General features: G+C 51.3%; 1 protein-coding gene across 4 annotated transcripts in view; it reads left to right on the forward strand.

The window, feature by feature from the left end:
- Rab11fip4 (RAB11 family interacting protein 4) overlaps positions 1 to 14200 on the forward strand; it is a 77194-nt gene that overhangs the window by 51321 nt on the left and 11673 nt on the right. For all 4 annotated transcript variants that reach the window (XM_059271305.1, XM_059271307.1, XM_059271306.1 and 1 more), the window contains one exon: positions 11783 to 12012. In XM_059271305.1, the coding sequence (XP_059127288.1) occupies positions 11783 to 12012 (230 nt within the window). The remainder of the gene's footprint in view (positions 1 to 11782; positions 12013 to 14200) is intronic.

Raw genomic sequence — 14200 nt, forward strand, 5'->3', positions numbered from 1 at the left:
TGTGTGGGAACCCCAGGTTAACAGGAAATGCCTCCCTGGACCCTCCACTTCTCAGTGGCTGGCATGCCTGGAATTCTTGGGGCTAGCTGCTGCTTTGGTTTCCAGATGTGAAAGCAATTTAAATTCTGTTTTCATAAACCCTGGGAGTTTGCCTCCGAAGCCCATGTGCTCATTTGAAAATCAAGGTTGTTGACTCTGACTAGTAGGGAAGGGGTAGACCAGATATCTTCTTTGAATCCTTCTTATTAAAAATTAGTTTCACTGGGGTGCTTGGATATGAGACCCTGGGGTTGGGGACAGTCACACCTCATCCAGGGCAGAGTTGAAGGTGGGTTCACCTTCTCTCCTGTGAATTTTTCTTGGAGATGATTCAGCCTCTGCTGTCTCTTTAGTCAGCATCACTGACCCTGGACGGCCGTGGGAGCAGGGAAGGAAGGCCCTCAGGAGGCTGGCATCACAGTTAAGCAGGGTGCCCACGTGTCCCCAGCGTGGTAGAGGCCCCCCTTCCTGTCGTGGCCACAACAAAGAGAAGAAATCTGCTCTGGATTTTAAGTAGCCAGAAATACTGTCTGGAGTGGAGAAACTAGAAATATCTTGCTCAATTACCAGGCCCTTCTGGCCACAGAGGTGACCGCCCCAGAATTAGAGGCTGTGCGTACAGGCCTGTGGTTCTGAGGCTGCCTGCCATCTCTGCATCTGTTAACCAGTCACTCTTCACATCTGTTTTGTAACTCCAGGAGCAGGATTGTGGACACACAGAGTCACCTTTGCCCTTGCACTCTCTGACAGCACTGGCAGGATTTTTGGTTTTGTTTGTTTTTCGTGATACAGGGTTTTTCTATATAGCCTTGGCTGTCCTGGAACTCACTCTATAGACCAGGGTGGCCTCGAACTCAGAGATTGCTGGCCTCGGCTCCCCAAGTGCTGGATTAAAGGTGTGCACCACTCTTCCCAGCCTTGGCACCATCAGTTTTTAGTATCTATGCTTGATTATTATGTATGTGTGCACACATATTTCTGTAGGTGTGCTCCTGTGGAGAGCTGGGCAGAAGCATCCACTGATTGAGGATCCCTGTAGGCCTCCCAGTTATGTCGGAGTAGAGCCCACCCTGAGAACCTTGTTTCCGTTCAGCTGCTTCCTGTACAGACCCCAGCAACACCGGAAACACATTCTGAGGTGCCCAGTGTTGAGTTTTCCATAGAAATTGGTAGATAGCTGAAGAGGGCGTTGGGAGTCTCCCCCGCCTCCAGAGAGAAGAGGAAGTGGGGAGAAGGGAGCCTGAGACCGCAGGAGAGCCTCAGTGGAGGGAGCTAGCCCCCCTCCCAGGGAGGGGCCCGCTGGGGGTGGCTCTGGATCAAATGCTCCATTTGGAACTGGTGGCAGGAATGGCCATTAGAGTCACCTCAGCTGTCATTGCCTCTTTGTCTGTCATCAGTTAGTCTTGCAGGTATTTGGTCCTCCAGGCCTGGTGTTTCTGGCATTCTGACCTTGGGATGGCTTTGCTTATTTACTTTATTTGGTGTTTGTTTTTGGTTGTTTTTTTTTTTTTTTTTTTTTTTTTTTTAAGACAAGTGTAACCTTGGCTGTCCTGGAACCTGCTCTGTAGACCAGGCTGGCCTTGAACTCACAGAGAGATCCACCTGCCAATGCCTCTTAAATGCTGGGATTAAAGGCGTGCACCACCGCCGCCCGGCTTTATATCACTTTTAAATGGTGCACAGTTTGTCTCAACTCTTCTTCTGCTTTTCCATAATCAGTTGAGCACATTGAGGGCAAGCTGTCTTTTCCTGTTTCCTGTCAGCTTTAGCTGCTGTGGCTGCTGTTTTGGTGATGCAGAGACTGAACTGAATGTGGGGACCTGCGTAGGGTAAGAACAAGTGTTCCACCACCAAGCTACATCCCCAGCCTTCCTTAAGTTTGCTTCCAACACACCCTAAAAAAGGAATGTCCTACACGGTGATGGTTCAGCTGCCACTGTCTACCCTGGAAAGCTGTTGAAGGTAGGGCCTGGTCACATTTTCACGCTCTGTAGCCTGCGGCGTCTTGCTCTTGGCTCAGCTCTGCGAGGGTTATGGTATATTCCTCCCTATCTATGGCTCGCCAATACGTTGTTAGAAATGCTTTCATTAACCTCTCTCAACTTGGAAATGCACATTTCTAGACCTCCTAACCGAAGACAGACCTCATCTGAGTTTAATGCCCCACTGTGTGACTAGATGTGACCCTGAGGTTGGAGGAAACTGATCTGGAACCCCTCCCCCTTTTAATCTGGTTCCATGGCATTCCCTTTATTTGATTTTAGGTAGGGTTTTACTCTAGCCCAGGCTGACCTGGAACTGTCTCCGTAGCCCAGGCTGGTCTCGGTCTCACAGTGCTCCCCTTCCCTTAGTCTCCTGAGTGCTGGGAATGCAGGTATGAGCCGTGACCTCTGTGGCCCACCAGACAGTAGTGTCATAGAAGGGACTATGTTAGTTTGGTTTTGGTCCGTTTTTCCTTAGTTGACAAGTAAATTGTGCTATGTTCCTTCCCATTGAGTAAATTAGATGCTAGGGGTTGATTAGATGTTAGCCATTTTTATTAACTATTTTGCTGAGACCCTCATGCTGTGGGGCGTCTGCTTACCTGCATGAGTGTTCATCTCTTCCCATTGCTGATGCTGTTTGATTTCTGTGTTAAAGGAACAGCCGTCTGCTTTCCTGTGGTCTGCAGTGGGGAGTGGGGGTGCTCTGGTTCCCATCAGCCTCTGATCTGTTGGCTTTGTTTTTCTGGCTGTTGTTGGGAAGTGTGCTGGGTGAGAACACCCCGATAGATTGGTATTCTCGTCTTCCGTCTTCCCTCTAGTCCTCCATTGCTTGTGCCGTCCATGCCAAGGGAGAAAACTTCAAATCTCCAGCTTCTGTGAAGTTGTGCTGTATGTACTTTGAAACCACTAAGAGATGCATAAATATATATGTGGGAGGGTTACATCTTGGTAAATGGATCCCACATCATTTTTAAGTGCCTCCTACCTCTTGAAGTCCTTCTGAGATTAGCGTGGTCCTGCCAGCTTCCCTGGTTGGTGTGGTGGCGAGGGTCATGGCTCCGTCGGTGGAGGGGTGCCTGCTTACCTACACAAGGCCCTCCTGAGTTCTGCTGCACCAGAAGGGAAAGAGAACACCAGAGCAGCAGCCAGTTCCTTGGCAGTGCCAGAGGTGCCCTGGCCAAGGATGTGGGCAAAGACACTGGACTCTCCAGTCACAGGTTTGGCTGGCACTGATTGGTTTCCAGCTCAGGCACTGGCTGAGCCAGACTACACAGCCTTCTAGGCAGTTGGACATGCTTGTCAGCCAGACCATACCCCTGGCCAGAGCTGTACCGCCTGGCCTACCTCAGACCCTCCTTGATGTGCCCCTTCCTCTGGCCCTTCTGTAATGACTTGGCTGGTTTTTTTTTTTTTTTTGTTTTTTGTTTTTTGTTTTTGTTGTTGTTTTTTTTTGAGACAGGGTTTCTCTGTGTAGCTTTGCGCCTTCCTGGAACTCAATTGGTAGCCCAGGCTGACCTTGAACTGATAGAGATTTGCCTGCCTCTGCCTCCAAAGTGCTTGAAGTGATTAAAGGCAGTGCCTTTAATCTGCCTGGCGACTTGGCTCTTTAGGTCCCTTAGCACTGCGATAAGTGCGAGCTGCTACAGAGGTTCCTGTGGGGAATTTGCCCATCTCTGGGCTCCTTTGGGCTATTTGCTGTCTCTAAGTTTTTCTGGGAGCTACAGCATGTCTCCTTCCTCAGTCCTCTGCCATTTCCTGTCAGCAAGTGAGAGGTGAGTGTGGTATGGAATTGGGGAGGAAGGCCGTTGAAGTTGGGCTGAAACAGACTATGTGGACTTCCACATTTGTGGCTGTGGCTTGGGCAGTGGCTGGCTGCTTCTGAGAGCTTGTGCTCTGTTTAAATAGCACTGGAGGCCGGAGAAACCCTGGCATGGCATTCTCTTCTGCCATCGCTCAGCACCAGGCAGAGGTCCCACGTAGAGCCTGCCTGAGCAGCCCTGTCTCCCCCTCCATACATGACACCAGTGAGGAGATGCCCATTGCTGCTGCCTTACCTGGTCCTGGGACTGCAGATCCCACTGAGGTTGACGGCAACACTGGAATAACTGCACTGAGACCGACTCCTGGGGGCTCCTGCTGAGGGGTGTCTTGAGCTAAGGTGAGACCCTCTACCTTGGGTCTCTTGGGGTTCAGGAAAAGACATGGAACCCAGGGCCCAAAACCTGCCTTGGCTGCCCTTCCTCCGAGTAGTGGGTAGTGTCTGGGAAGGAACATGGTAGTATGTTCTGTTGTCTGACCCACCTCTGGTGCATGAGAGCAGGAAGCTCGGGGCTACAGAGCTTTGATCTCACAGGATGGGGCTACAGAGCTTTGATCTCACAGGATCAGGCCACTCTCAGAGCAGCAGAGATGGCTGAGTGATCAGCTCTCCCGTGAGTTCGCTTGGCCTTGGAGGCAGGTCAAGGTTCTGGTCTGCTGTACAGATGCCAACCCCAGCTCCTCGGTCCCACCTCTGGCCTTCGATTGGCATCACCACTGGTGAGCATCTGGTCACTGTGGATAGCAGGGCCTGACGCACAGCAGGGCTGGCGGCCACAGCGGAAGTAAGTTACGGTCAGGATGCTGCCCAGCACCATTGTCCCCGTATTTACATGAGGAGAGCAGCCAAGCCGTGGTGGCCTCTGAGGGTCTGTGTCCTTCTAGGAAGTCTCGTCTCACCTAAAGGAAAACCCCATTATGACCCTGGCCTGTCCCATGTCTCCAGGCTGTTAGGTGGCCAGATACACAAAAGATTCCGTTATTGGCCTGGCCCAACAGCCGTCACACTTCTCCTCAATGTCAGGCTTGGCCTATGCCTACCTACAACCTCTTCTCTGCAGTGGGGGGTCCACGTGTACCCACGGGTGCCTGGTTTCAAAGGAAGCTGAGATGTGCCCGCCCAGGCTATTTTTACCCAGCTCTGTCCCCACAGAGCTTTGCTTTGGCTCCAAGTCACCGCCTGCGGAGTGGAGCCTGTTGCCAGGGCTGGGGGTGGATGAGTCCGCGCCTCAGGGCCTCCTGGACTCCCTTCCCTAGGCGGCATCTCATCTCAACACTTATTACAGGGTGTGACTAATGTGCACACAGACCTGCCAAGACAGTGGGCAAGAGAGGGCCCTGGTGCAGGGAGGAGGAGTGTGCTGGCCTCCCAGAGCTGAGCCTCCTCGGGGTTGGAGAGCATTCAAGACGCCCAGGTGTACCCCTGCGTATCATCCTTTAACACACTAATGACAGTAGCAGCTCGCACTTATCCAGCCCTTCCCGTACGTTCTAAGACTGATTGCTTAGAACAGTTACCAATTCACTCAGTTCTTATTGTGGTTAGCTCAGCTGCATAGATGGGGAAACTAAGGCACTGGGTAGTTCAGTAACCTAAAGGCCGTGGTGCTCATATGTGGTGGAGTATGACTTGAACCCACTCCACATCATGTCCTCAACACCCACCATCTGTCTCTCTGCCGTGTTTCCAGCATCCTTAAGAGGTGAGGTGCTGTCCTAGAGTAGCTTCTCTGTGGCAGGCCTGCCACAGGTGCTCAGCATGGATGCTTTTAGATGAGGCTACCTCATCCAGTAGTCACCATACCAGGCAGTGACCACCCCAGAGTCGGCATGAGGCCTTCTTAGATGCTCTTTTTTGATGATTATCAGGTTCTGCGACACAAAGCAGTTTGACTCAAGAAGTGCTCACTCGCCGGGTGGTGGTGGCGCACACCTTTAATCCCAGAACTTGGGAGGCAGAGACAGGTGGATCTCAGTGGATTCAAGGCCAGCCTGGTCTACAGAGTGAGTTCCAGCACAGCCAGGACTGTTTTACAGAGAAACCCTGTCTCAAAAGAAAAAAAGAAAAAGAAGTGCTCACTCATCACCTGCCCTGTGCTCCTATAGTGCTGGCTGCTGGGGTGCAGACGTAGCCCTCCCTGTGGCCACTTCAGTCTCTTCGCTCTTTTGGGGAACGGAAATACGTAGTCACTCTGTATATCGCCTGCCAGGAAACTTGGGGTACGTAACCTTGAGTCTGCTCCCCGACCTCTCCACTCCCCGCACCAGACCAAATGAAGCTGTTTAGTTTGGGTCCTGACACCTCCTGGCTACACCGCAGGGACAGTGGGCCTTTGTGAGCCTCTCTGAGGCTTGGACGGCCCCACGTGTATTGATACTCGGTCTTTTCAGCAGCCCTTGAATTCAGCCCTTTCCAACTTCCTACAGAGGAAGGGGTGGCTGTGGGGCCTGCTGACGGGTGAACACAGCTCTTGAGACTGAAGAGAGGCTCCACAGGCAGGCTGTGTGCCTGCTGGCAGCCACTTCCAGCTGAGGACGAAGTGGAGAAGTAGAGGTGGGGACACTCGGGGGATGCAGCCGGCTGGGTCCTATTTCCCTAGACTTGGACTCGGTACCCAGTCTCCAGCAACCCCTGTCCTTGGATTAGTCTCCCGGCCCAACCACGAATATCTGTCAGGATCTTGCTAGCTGATCAGCCAAGGACCCAGGGTGGGTGGGATATTCTAGGCTCCGAACACACCGCCTCCAAGCCTCTCCCAAGGCCAGGCCTGACTTTAGGCTGCCACAGCTGCTGACTGGTGCTTATATAAATTGCCATGCAGCCTCTAGGGCAGAAATGATAGTCCCTGTCCTCTAAGGGAAATTCCAGGGGCTCATAGAGATGGCCCAGGCTCCAGAGCTGTGCCCTCCACCGGTCCCAGCCACACAGGTTCCCCAGAGCTGTGCCCTCCACCGGTCCCAGCCACACGGATTCCCCAGAGCTGTGCCCTCCACCGGTCCCAGCCACACGGGTTCCCCAGAGCTGTGCCCTCCACCAGTCCCAGCCACACAGGTTCCCCAGGGCTTACACAGCGGCATACTGCATGAACTTGATCTCCCACCATCTCTGTGATCTCAAGGCTGGAAAGAAGGTGTCCCTGAGATAGTTTTGATTGACACAAGCAAGCCATGGTATCTAATGGGAGTGTTGCCCCTGTGGCCTAGGACAAGAGCTCTGCTTAGGGTCACCTCTTTGTCCTCAGGGACAGAGCCCTAGGGAACTAGATTGAGCCAGACAGAGCCACACTGCCTGCTGAGGACACTGCCCTCTTGAAGCTTCCTAAAGAGTAGACATAGCCTTTAAGAAGTAGACTCTGAGGAGGCCTCCATAGCTCCAGGCGTGGACTTGTACTGGATGCCAAGGCCACTGCGTGATGACCGGATGCTCCTGTGTAGTCACTCCCCTCTACCACACACACATTGGTGATCAGGACAAGAAAGGAGAGTTCTGGGGACTAGAGTCTCAGAAACTTACTCTGGGCAGTGACATTTCTCATTGGAAACCCAGTCTCCTGGGATACCCATCCCCTGCCCTGCCGGGTCCTGGGCACCCTGAGAGATGCAGGGTGTAGATGTTTTCTTTCTGGGTCTCCAACCAGTATGCTGATCAGGTGGCCTGATAACAGTTGTCTTCCATCTCCCCACGTTTAGCACTTTTGGGGCGACTCTGACCACGGGGCGGGGCGGGATGGAGGCCCACATCTTGCATCAGCCTGAGTAGAATCTACATGGCATCCCCAGGCAATTCATCCTCAGCTCCTCCACAGTCCCCAAAGCTCTCCAGTGCACAGCAAGGCAGCCTCTGCCGGAGCCACACGAAACAGGTTCTCTTTTGGGTCCTGGCCTGAGTAGGCATAGCTGGAGGGTGGCTCGGGGCTTCTGCAAGCCCACATCCCCAGTCAGCCTAGAACCCTGTGAGGGAGATGACATTCCTAGGGAGAGCTGTCCTTCACTCTGCGTCATAAAGGAGCGTGGCTGGCTCAGGAGAGGGTCCTGTGTGACTTGTTGTCCCTTCCTGAGAGGAGGGCGCAGGTTGGGGGTCAGAGGCCTGTCTGTACCTCCCAGAACTGCTTCCCCTTCTAAGGTGTTTGGGGAGGGAGCTGCTGACCCAGCACTTCCTGACCCTCCTCTGGGGCCTGGACTGCAGGGTGAGAAGGGTTGCTTGGGGACAGACATGGACCAGTCCCATCCTGTTCACTTTTCTTATTGCTGTCTTTCTATTACTTTAATTTTGGGGGAAGCTGCAGGAATTGGTTTTGAAGTTATAATTAAAATTTCCACTTGCCTTGGGCAGACAATTGTGGGTTGAATGAAAAGGTGTTAATAAAGAGAGAAGTTAATTTTAAAAGAAAACGTTGTTGAGCAAGTGTGTGGGCACACCTGCGGACGCAGCTAGGAGGCAGATGGCGCTCCAGACTTGGCGCGGCGGAGTCTGCCTTCAGATCTTAGCAGAGCCCTTTGTGAGCCGGGCAGCATCCCCTGGCCTCCTTTGAACCTCGTCTCTCTCAGGCATTAGATGAGACAGGAATGGGCATCTGTGCCCTGTACACCTCATGGCACTCTCTCAGGGCTGCTGTGAGAGATGGACAGCGCTTGGTGAAAGATGACAGGCAGGCAGATGTGTGCTCTGCTCACAGCCGGGCGGTGGTGGCGCACGCCTTTAATTCCAGCACTCAGGAGGCAGAGGCAGGCGGATCTCTGTGAGTTCGAGGCCAGCCTGGTCTACAGAGCGAGATCCAGGACAGGCTCCAAAGCTACACAGAGAAACCCGGTCTCGAAAAACCAAAAAAAAAAAAAAAAGTCTGCCTTTCTTCTGTCCTGCGACAGAGATAGTCCCCTTGAGACCATTTTTCCCACCCTGTCAGGAGCTTGTGTGGTTCGAAGGAGTGTTGCCTCGGGGTGCTGGGTGAGCACTGATGTCCTATGGGCTCTGTTTCAGTGAGACGGCACCCTGACTCCCAGGTAAGGCCTACCAACTAGAAAGGGTGAACGGAGGTGAGGTCCTGGGACGGAGGTGAAGGTCAGCTGCAGCTCACACCTGTAGCTAGACAAGTGTAAGGTGGCACTCCTGGCAGCTTGTCACATGCTCACCTTGCCTGCAGGTCGTCATAGTGGAGAATGGCATAGAGTACTCACACTGCTCCCTTGAGGGATGGGCCACCTCCTCACTTACCCCCTTGGGTGTCCTTCTGCTAAGCAGCGTCTCCCGTGGGGTGGCAGGGTGCACGTGGAATGTTGCATCCAGAGGGGGCATCATCACTAGTATCTAGTCCCCAGAGAGTGACTCACCACCTTGTCACACCCAAATCTGAAAACCAGTAAGTGTGAAGATAGCAGTGATAAAGGAAACCGAGTGTGTGGCAGCCAGAAGCAGCCAGGGCCCTCTGCCCATCCTACCAGACAGAGAACTCTGGTGGTTACTCTTTGAACTCCCATTTCCCCATCAGTAAAATGGGAGTAAAGACAGCCGTCCTGGAGAGTTGTCCCCAAACTAAAGTAGGACAAGGCGAGCTCTCACCGGTCTCTGGTATACCGTGGCTGCTCTGTTGCATGGGTCTCCGCATTTGGGGGGAGCTTTGTGCGTGCTGAGACAGTGGTTTGGTGGGTCAGGAGCCACGTGGGATGGGATAGTAATGCGTCTGTGGGGAAGCCCCTGTCAACACTGGGATGACTTTGTTTATCCCTTGACCTCTGCCTATGGGACCGCCCGGTGCTGACTTCATTGGTCCATTGTGTCAGCTGAGTTTTGGCACAGGTAGGAACCAACTTTGCTAATCACACTCTCTTCATAGCCCCCAGGTCTCCTCAGGGCATAGGCTCAGCCTGTCTCCAAGTGGCTTCCTCTGGTGTCTTGGAACCTTTTCTTGTGGACATTCTTCAAGGCTTTCACAGCTATGCTTCTGGCCCCCTGGCAGCCCCGGGATATGAGGGAAACGTTTTTAGTTGAGTTCTCAGGCAGCCTTAGACACGGGTCATACCCTAGGACATGTAGAAGCAGAGCCATTGGGAGTACGCACCTCCTCAAAAGCCAGGAAGTGGTTTCCTGAGCCTACTCCTCAAGTGAAGGTAAATAAGCTAAGCCTGAACTCTTGTATAAGATGTTGTCGACAAGGGGCACAGACAAATCTTGTTGTACACCAGCAGCATATAAGGTGTAGTCTGGGCATTGGACTGACTGTCTCAGGCCCAGAAGTGAGAGGTCCTGTGTGACAGACTTCTGTCTACTTACTCTAGATAGGGCGCCCACGACAGGCCAAAGTATGGACACAGATACCAACAAAGGCCATCTCCTGAACCGATGGGTTTTATTGGGGTTTCTTATGGAAATATCACCAAAAGTCAACCCCCCAAATCTGGGACCCTGGAGCACACTGCACAGCCCACAGGCAGCCCAGGAGGTTGGACAGCGTCCTTTCCAGGCACCTTGGTTGGCCTCTCCTCTTCCAGGCAGGTCCGTGGTCTCTCTTACAGGCTGCTTAACTGGTCTGTACGTGTTTGAGTTTGGCTTGTCTGAGAGTGACTCTCAGCTGGTTGTCTTGGGAGGGAGGGGCCTAGAGAATCTGGTCGGTTTCAGGGAGTTCCTGAAACTGTTTAGAGTTGTTTACTTTCTGGCCTAAAGGTTACCTGGGAGATGGGGTGTTCCAGTTTTGAGGAAACTGCTATACAACCGCTGGCAACATGACTTCTGTCAAGAAAATAAAAATAATTCTTATTTTCTTTCTTGTGAGACAGGCTATCACTGCAGAGTCCTGTCTGGTCTAGAACTCACTATGTAAACTGTGCCAACTTCAGACTTGCAGCAGTCCTTCTGAGTGCTGGGAGTGCCTACTGTGTGCCACAGGCAGGCAGGAGCCTACTGTGTGCCACAGGCAGGCAGGAAATATTCAGAGGACACAAAGGTCCTGTAAGGGTCCATTGCCATTCTTTGGCTTATTTTTTGAGACAGGGCCTCGCTGTGTTAAACCTCTGAGGGGGGAAGGTTTCCTCAACTGTAAGTGTGGAAGCTCTGAAGGGAAAAGTATCCTGGCAGTCAGGAGCCAAGGAATACCAAAGTCACACAGCCCAACAAACCTCACGCAAGAGATTTATTGGGAAGACAGTGGCTGCCCCTCTGCTCAGGGGAGAAGCAGCAGAGAATTGAGAAGCAGGCTTATACAGGGTTTCTTGGGGCCCTGAGTTTTCCAGGGTGGGGATTGGTGGGATTTCAAGTCCTGAGTTTGTGGAGAGCTCAGGGATGGGTGGGATTTCAAACCCAAAAGTGAGCTCAGACCTTTTACTCTACACTCACTGTGTAGCTTTGGCTGGCCTGCAACTCCCTCTGTAGAGCAGCCTGACCTCAGACTCACAGAGATCAGATCTTTCTTCTTCCTCCCGAGTGCTGGGATTGAAGGCATGCACCATCAGGCCTGGCCCATGGCCACTCTTGATTTTCAGAAGAGAGCGCTGAGGTTCTAGGGCTGTGCAGGGTCTTGGAGAGTGCATCCTAGCTGCAGATTTCCCTGCACCATCTTGCCTCAGGTTCCTCCTGTGAGGTCAGGGTTGTCCCTGTCAGCTGACTAGGGTGGGTCCACCCTCAGTGCAGATCACCAAGAAGCCTTCACAAAGGTGGCTTCCTGTGCAGACTGTGATGAGGGCCCCAACATAGCCAATGGTCCTCAAAAGGTGGTTGTCCTGGGTGTGGCCCTTCTCAGGATGGCTCTACCTAGGAGACAGGCTCCTTACTGGGCCCTCATGAGTCAGCTATCATGAGAGGCCCTCACGGCCAACCAGACATCCTCATATCTGGAGTCTCTAATTCTTGGCCATCCTGAACCCCAGTCCCTGCAGATGTCCTTATCGACTGATGAGTACTGAGTTCCAGGGAACCAACCTCACTCATTCTGTCCTTCTATCTTTGCCAGGGCAGCGACATCTCTAGCTCTACCTTTGCTGATGGCGAGCTCCTCCCCAGGGAACCTGGCTTCTTCCAGGAAGACGAGGAGGAAGCAATGACACTGGCCTTGCCTGAGGGACCCCAGGAGTTAGAAATGGACAGCCCCATGGAGAGCAGCCAGGGCCTGGAGGGCTCTGTCCGGAGTCCTGATGAGGAGAAGGAGCCTGAACTGGGGGGCCTGTTCCTGCAAGAGGACAAGTGAGTGAGCAGAATCGGCATGTGACCCCAGGGCCAGGATCAGCACCCAAGATGTTACTTCCCCAGGTTTCTGGATAGTAGGGATGATTGTGGAATTTCAGGCCACAGTGCAAAAGTCAGCTTTCTTTGGTGGGGTCGGGGAGATTGTTACAGGGTCTCTGCATGTATCCCTGACTAACCTAGACCTTGCTATGTAGACCAACCTGGCCTTGAACTCACAGAGATATGCCTGCCTCTGTCTCCTGGAATTAAAGGCATGCACCAACATTTGTGGCTTTCAGAACTCTACTTCTAATGGTTGCTTAGTGATGTGGGATATATGAACTCATTTAGTTTTAAAAAGAAGGTACATGCCAGGCGGTGGTGGTGAACACCTTTAATCCCAGCACTTGGGAGGCAGAGGCTGGTGGATCTCTGTGAGTTCGAGGCCAACCTGGACTACAGAGTGAGCTCTAGGAAAGGCACAAAGCTACACAAAGAAACCCTGTCTCAAAAAACCAAAAAATAAAATAAAATAAAATAAAAAATAAATAAAAGGTACAGGGCAAGGATGTAGCTTAGTGGTAGAGTACTTATATGATTCCAGCACTGTGTTTAAAAAAAAAAAACAAAAAACAAAAACAAAAAAACACTCATTACAAAAGATGTCTTAGGAAATGCCTGTTGTTTTTATTTTGTTGTTGTTGTTCTTTATTCCTTTGGGTGGCCCACTACCCAGCTCACAAATAAATCACACATAGAGGCTTATTATAAATGCCTGTCCTTAGCTTGACTTGTTTCTTGCCAGCTTTCCTTTACTTAAATTATCTCATCTACTTTTTGCCTCTGGGCTTTTTCCTTTTCTTAACTTCTGTATATCTTACTTTCACTCTTACTCCATGGCAGGTGGCTGGCCCCTAGTGTCCAATTCCTTCCTCTCTTGTTCCTTCTTTTTTCCTCCCAGATTTCTCCTATTTATTCTGTCTGCCAGCCCTACCTATTCCTTGCCCCTGCCTTGCTATTGGCCATTCAGCTCTATATTAGACCATCAGGTGTTTTAGACAGGAAAGTATCACAGCTTCACAGAGTTAAACAAATGCAACATAAAGAAGGCAACACATCTTTGCATCATTAAACAAACATTCCACAGCACAAACAAAAGTAACACACCTTAAAATAATAATTTACAACAGCCTGGGAAAATGATCTTAAAATTGGGCAGCAATGATTTCTAGGAGGTGGGTGGTTTATCATTTAAGTTACTTTCCATAGACCATATTTCAGTGTTGATGAAGTGTTTTAAAACAGTAGTAAGGTCTGAGTGGACTGGGCCGTGTCTATAACTCATTGGTGGAGCGATTGTGCTGCATAGCCCAAGCCTTAGGTTCAAGTCCCAGCACTGGGAGAAGGAAATGGTGAACATTTTCCTGGCTTCTTGGTAGAGCAGCAGCAGTGCTGATGATCAGTTTGGTGTCAGTAAAAAGGGATTTCTTTGGGAGAGGGAAAGGGGGGAGGGGGAGCAAGCCAGGAGCTCTAGTAGTTGCTGAACCACACAAAACTGCCAATGGTTTTGATCTGGTTTCGTTTGGTTTTTCAAGACAGTATTTTCCTGTATAGCCCCGGCTGTCCTGGAACTCACTCTGTAGACCAGGCTTGTCTCAACACAACGCCTGCCTCTGCCTCCCGAGTGCTAGAGTTAGAGATGTGCACCACCACTGCTGGGCAAATTACCGACTTCCAATCATCTCAAACCTCATTAAAAAAAGTTAATTTCCGCTTTATTCTTCTAAGTCAGAATCTCTGCACAGCTTCAGTTCTGTCCTCCTACTTAGCTCCTCTCTGTCCCTTCCTCTCCTGTGCTCGTCATCGTTCTAAGTTCCTTCTTCGGTCCTCTCCAGACTCTGAGGTTTTCAGTTATAGACCCATACAAAGTAGCAATTCTCTGCCAAGGCAAAGTCACCCAGGTTTAAATTCTTACAGGGTCATAAAGGCAGACAAGAGTTTACCTCAGGCCGTGACTGTCAGGCTTTCCTTTACAACCCAAAAAGGGTGTGGTTAAAGGAGGTCGGGTCAACTAAGAGCTAAAATCGGTTAATATATCAGGAAAAGGGAATTTATGTGCTCAAACTACATTCCTAGAAGTGGTTAGATAAAAAGTTAAGAGTCTACAATGTTAGTATAAATCATGAGTAAAATAAAACTACCTGTT

This window comes from Peromyscus eremicus, chromosome 8a (genome assembly GCF_949786415.1).
Source record: "Peromyscus eremicus chromosome 8a, PerEre_H2_v1, whole genome shotgun sequence".
NCBI classification, from domain to species: Eukaryota; Metazoa; Chordata; class Mammalia; order Rodentia; family Cricetidae; genus Peromyscus; species Peromyscus eremicus.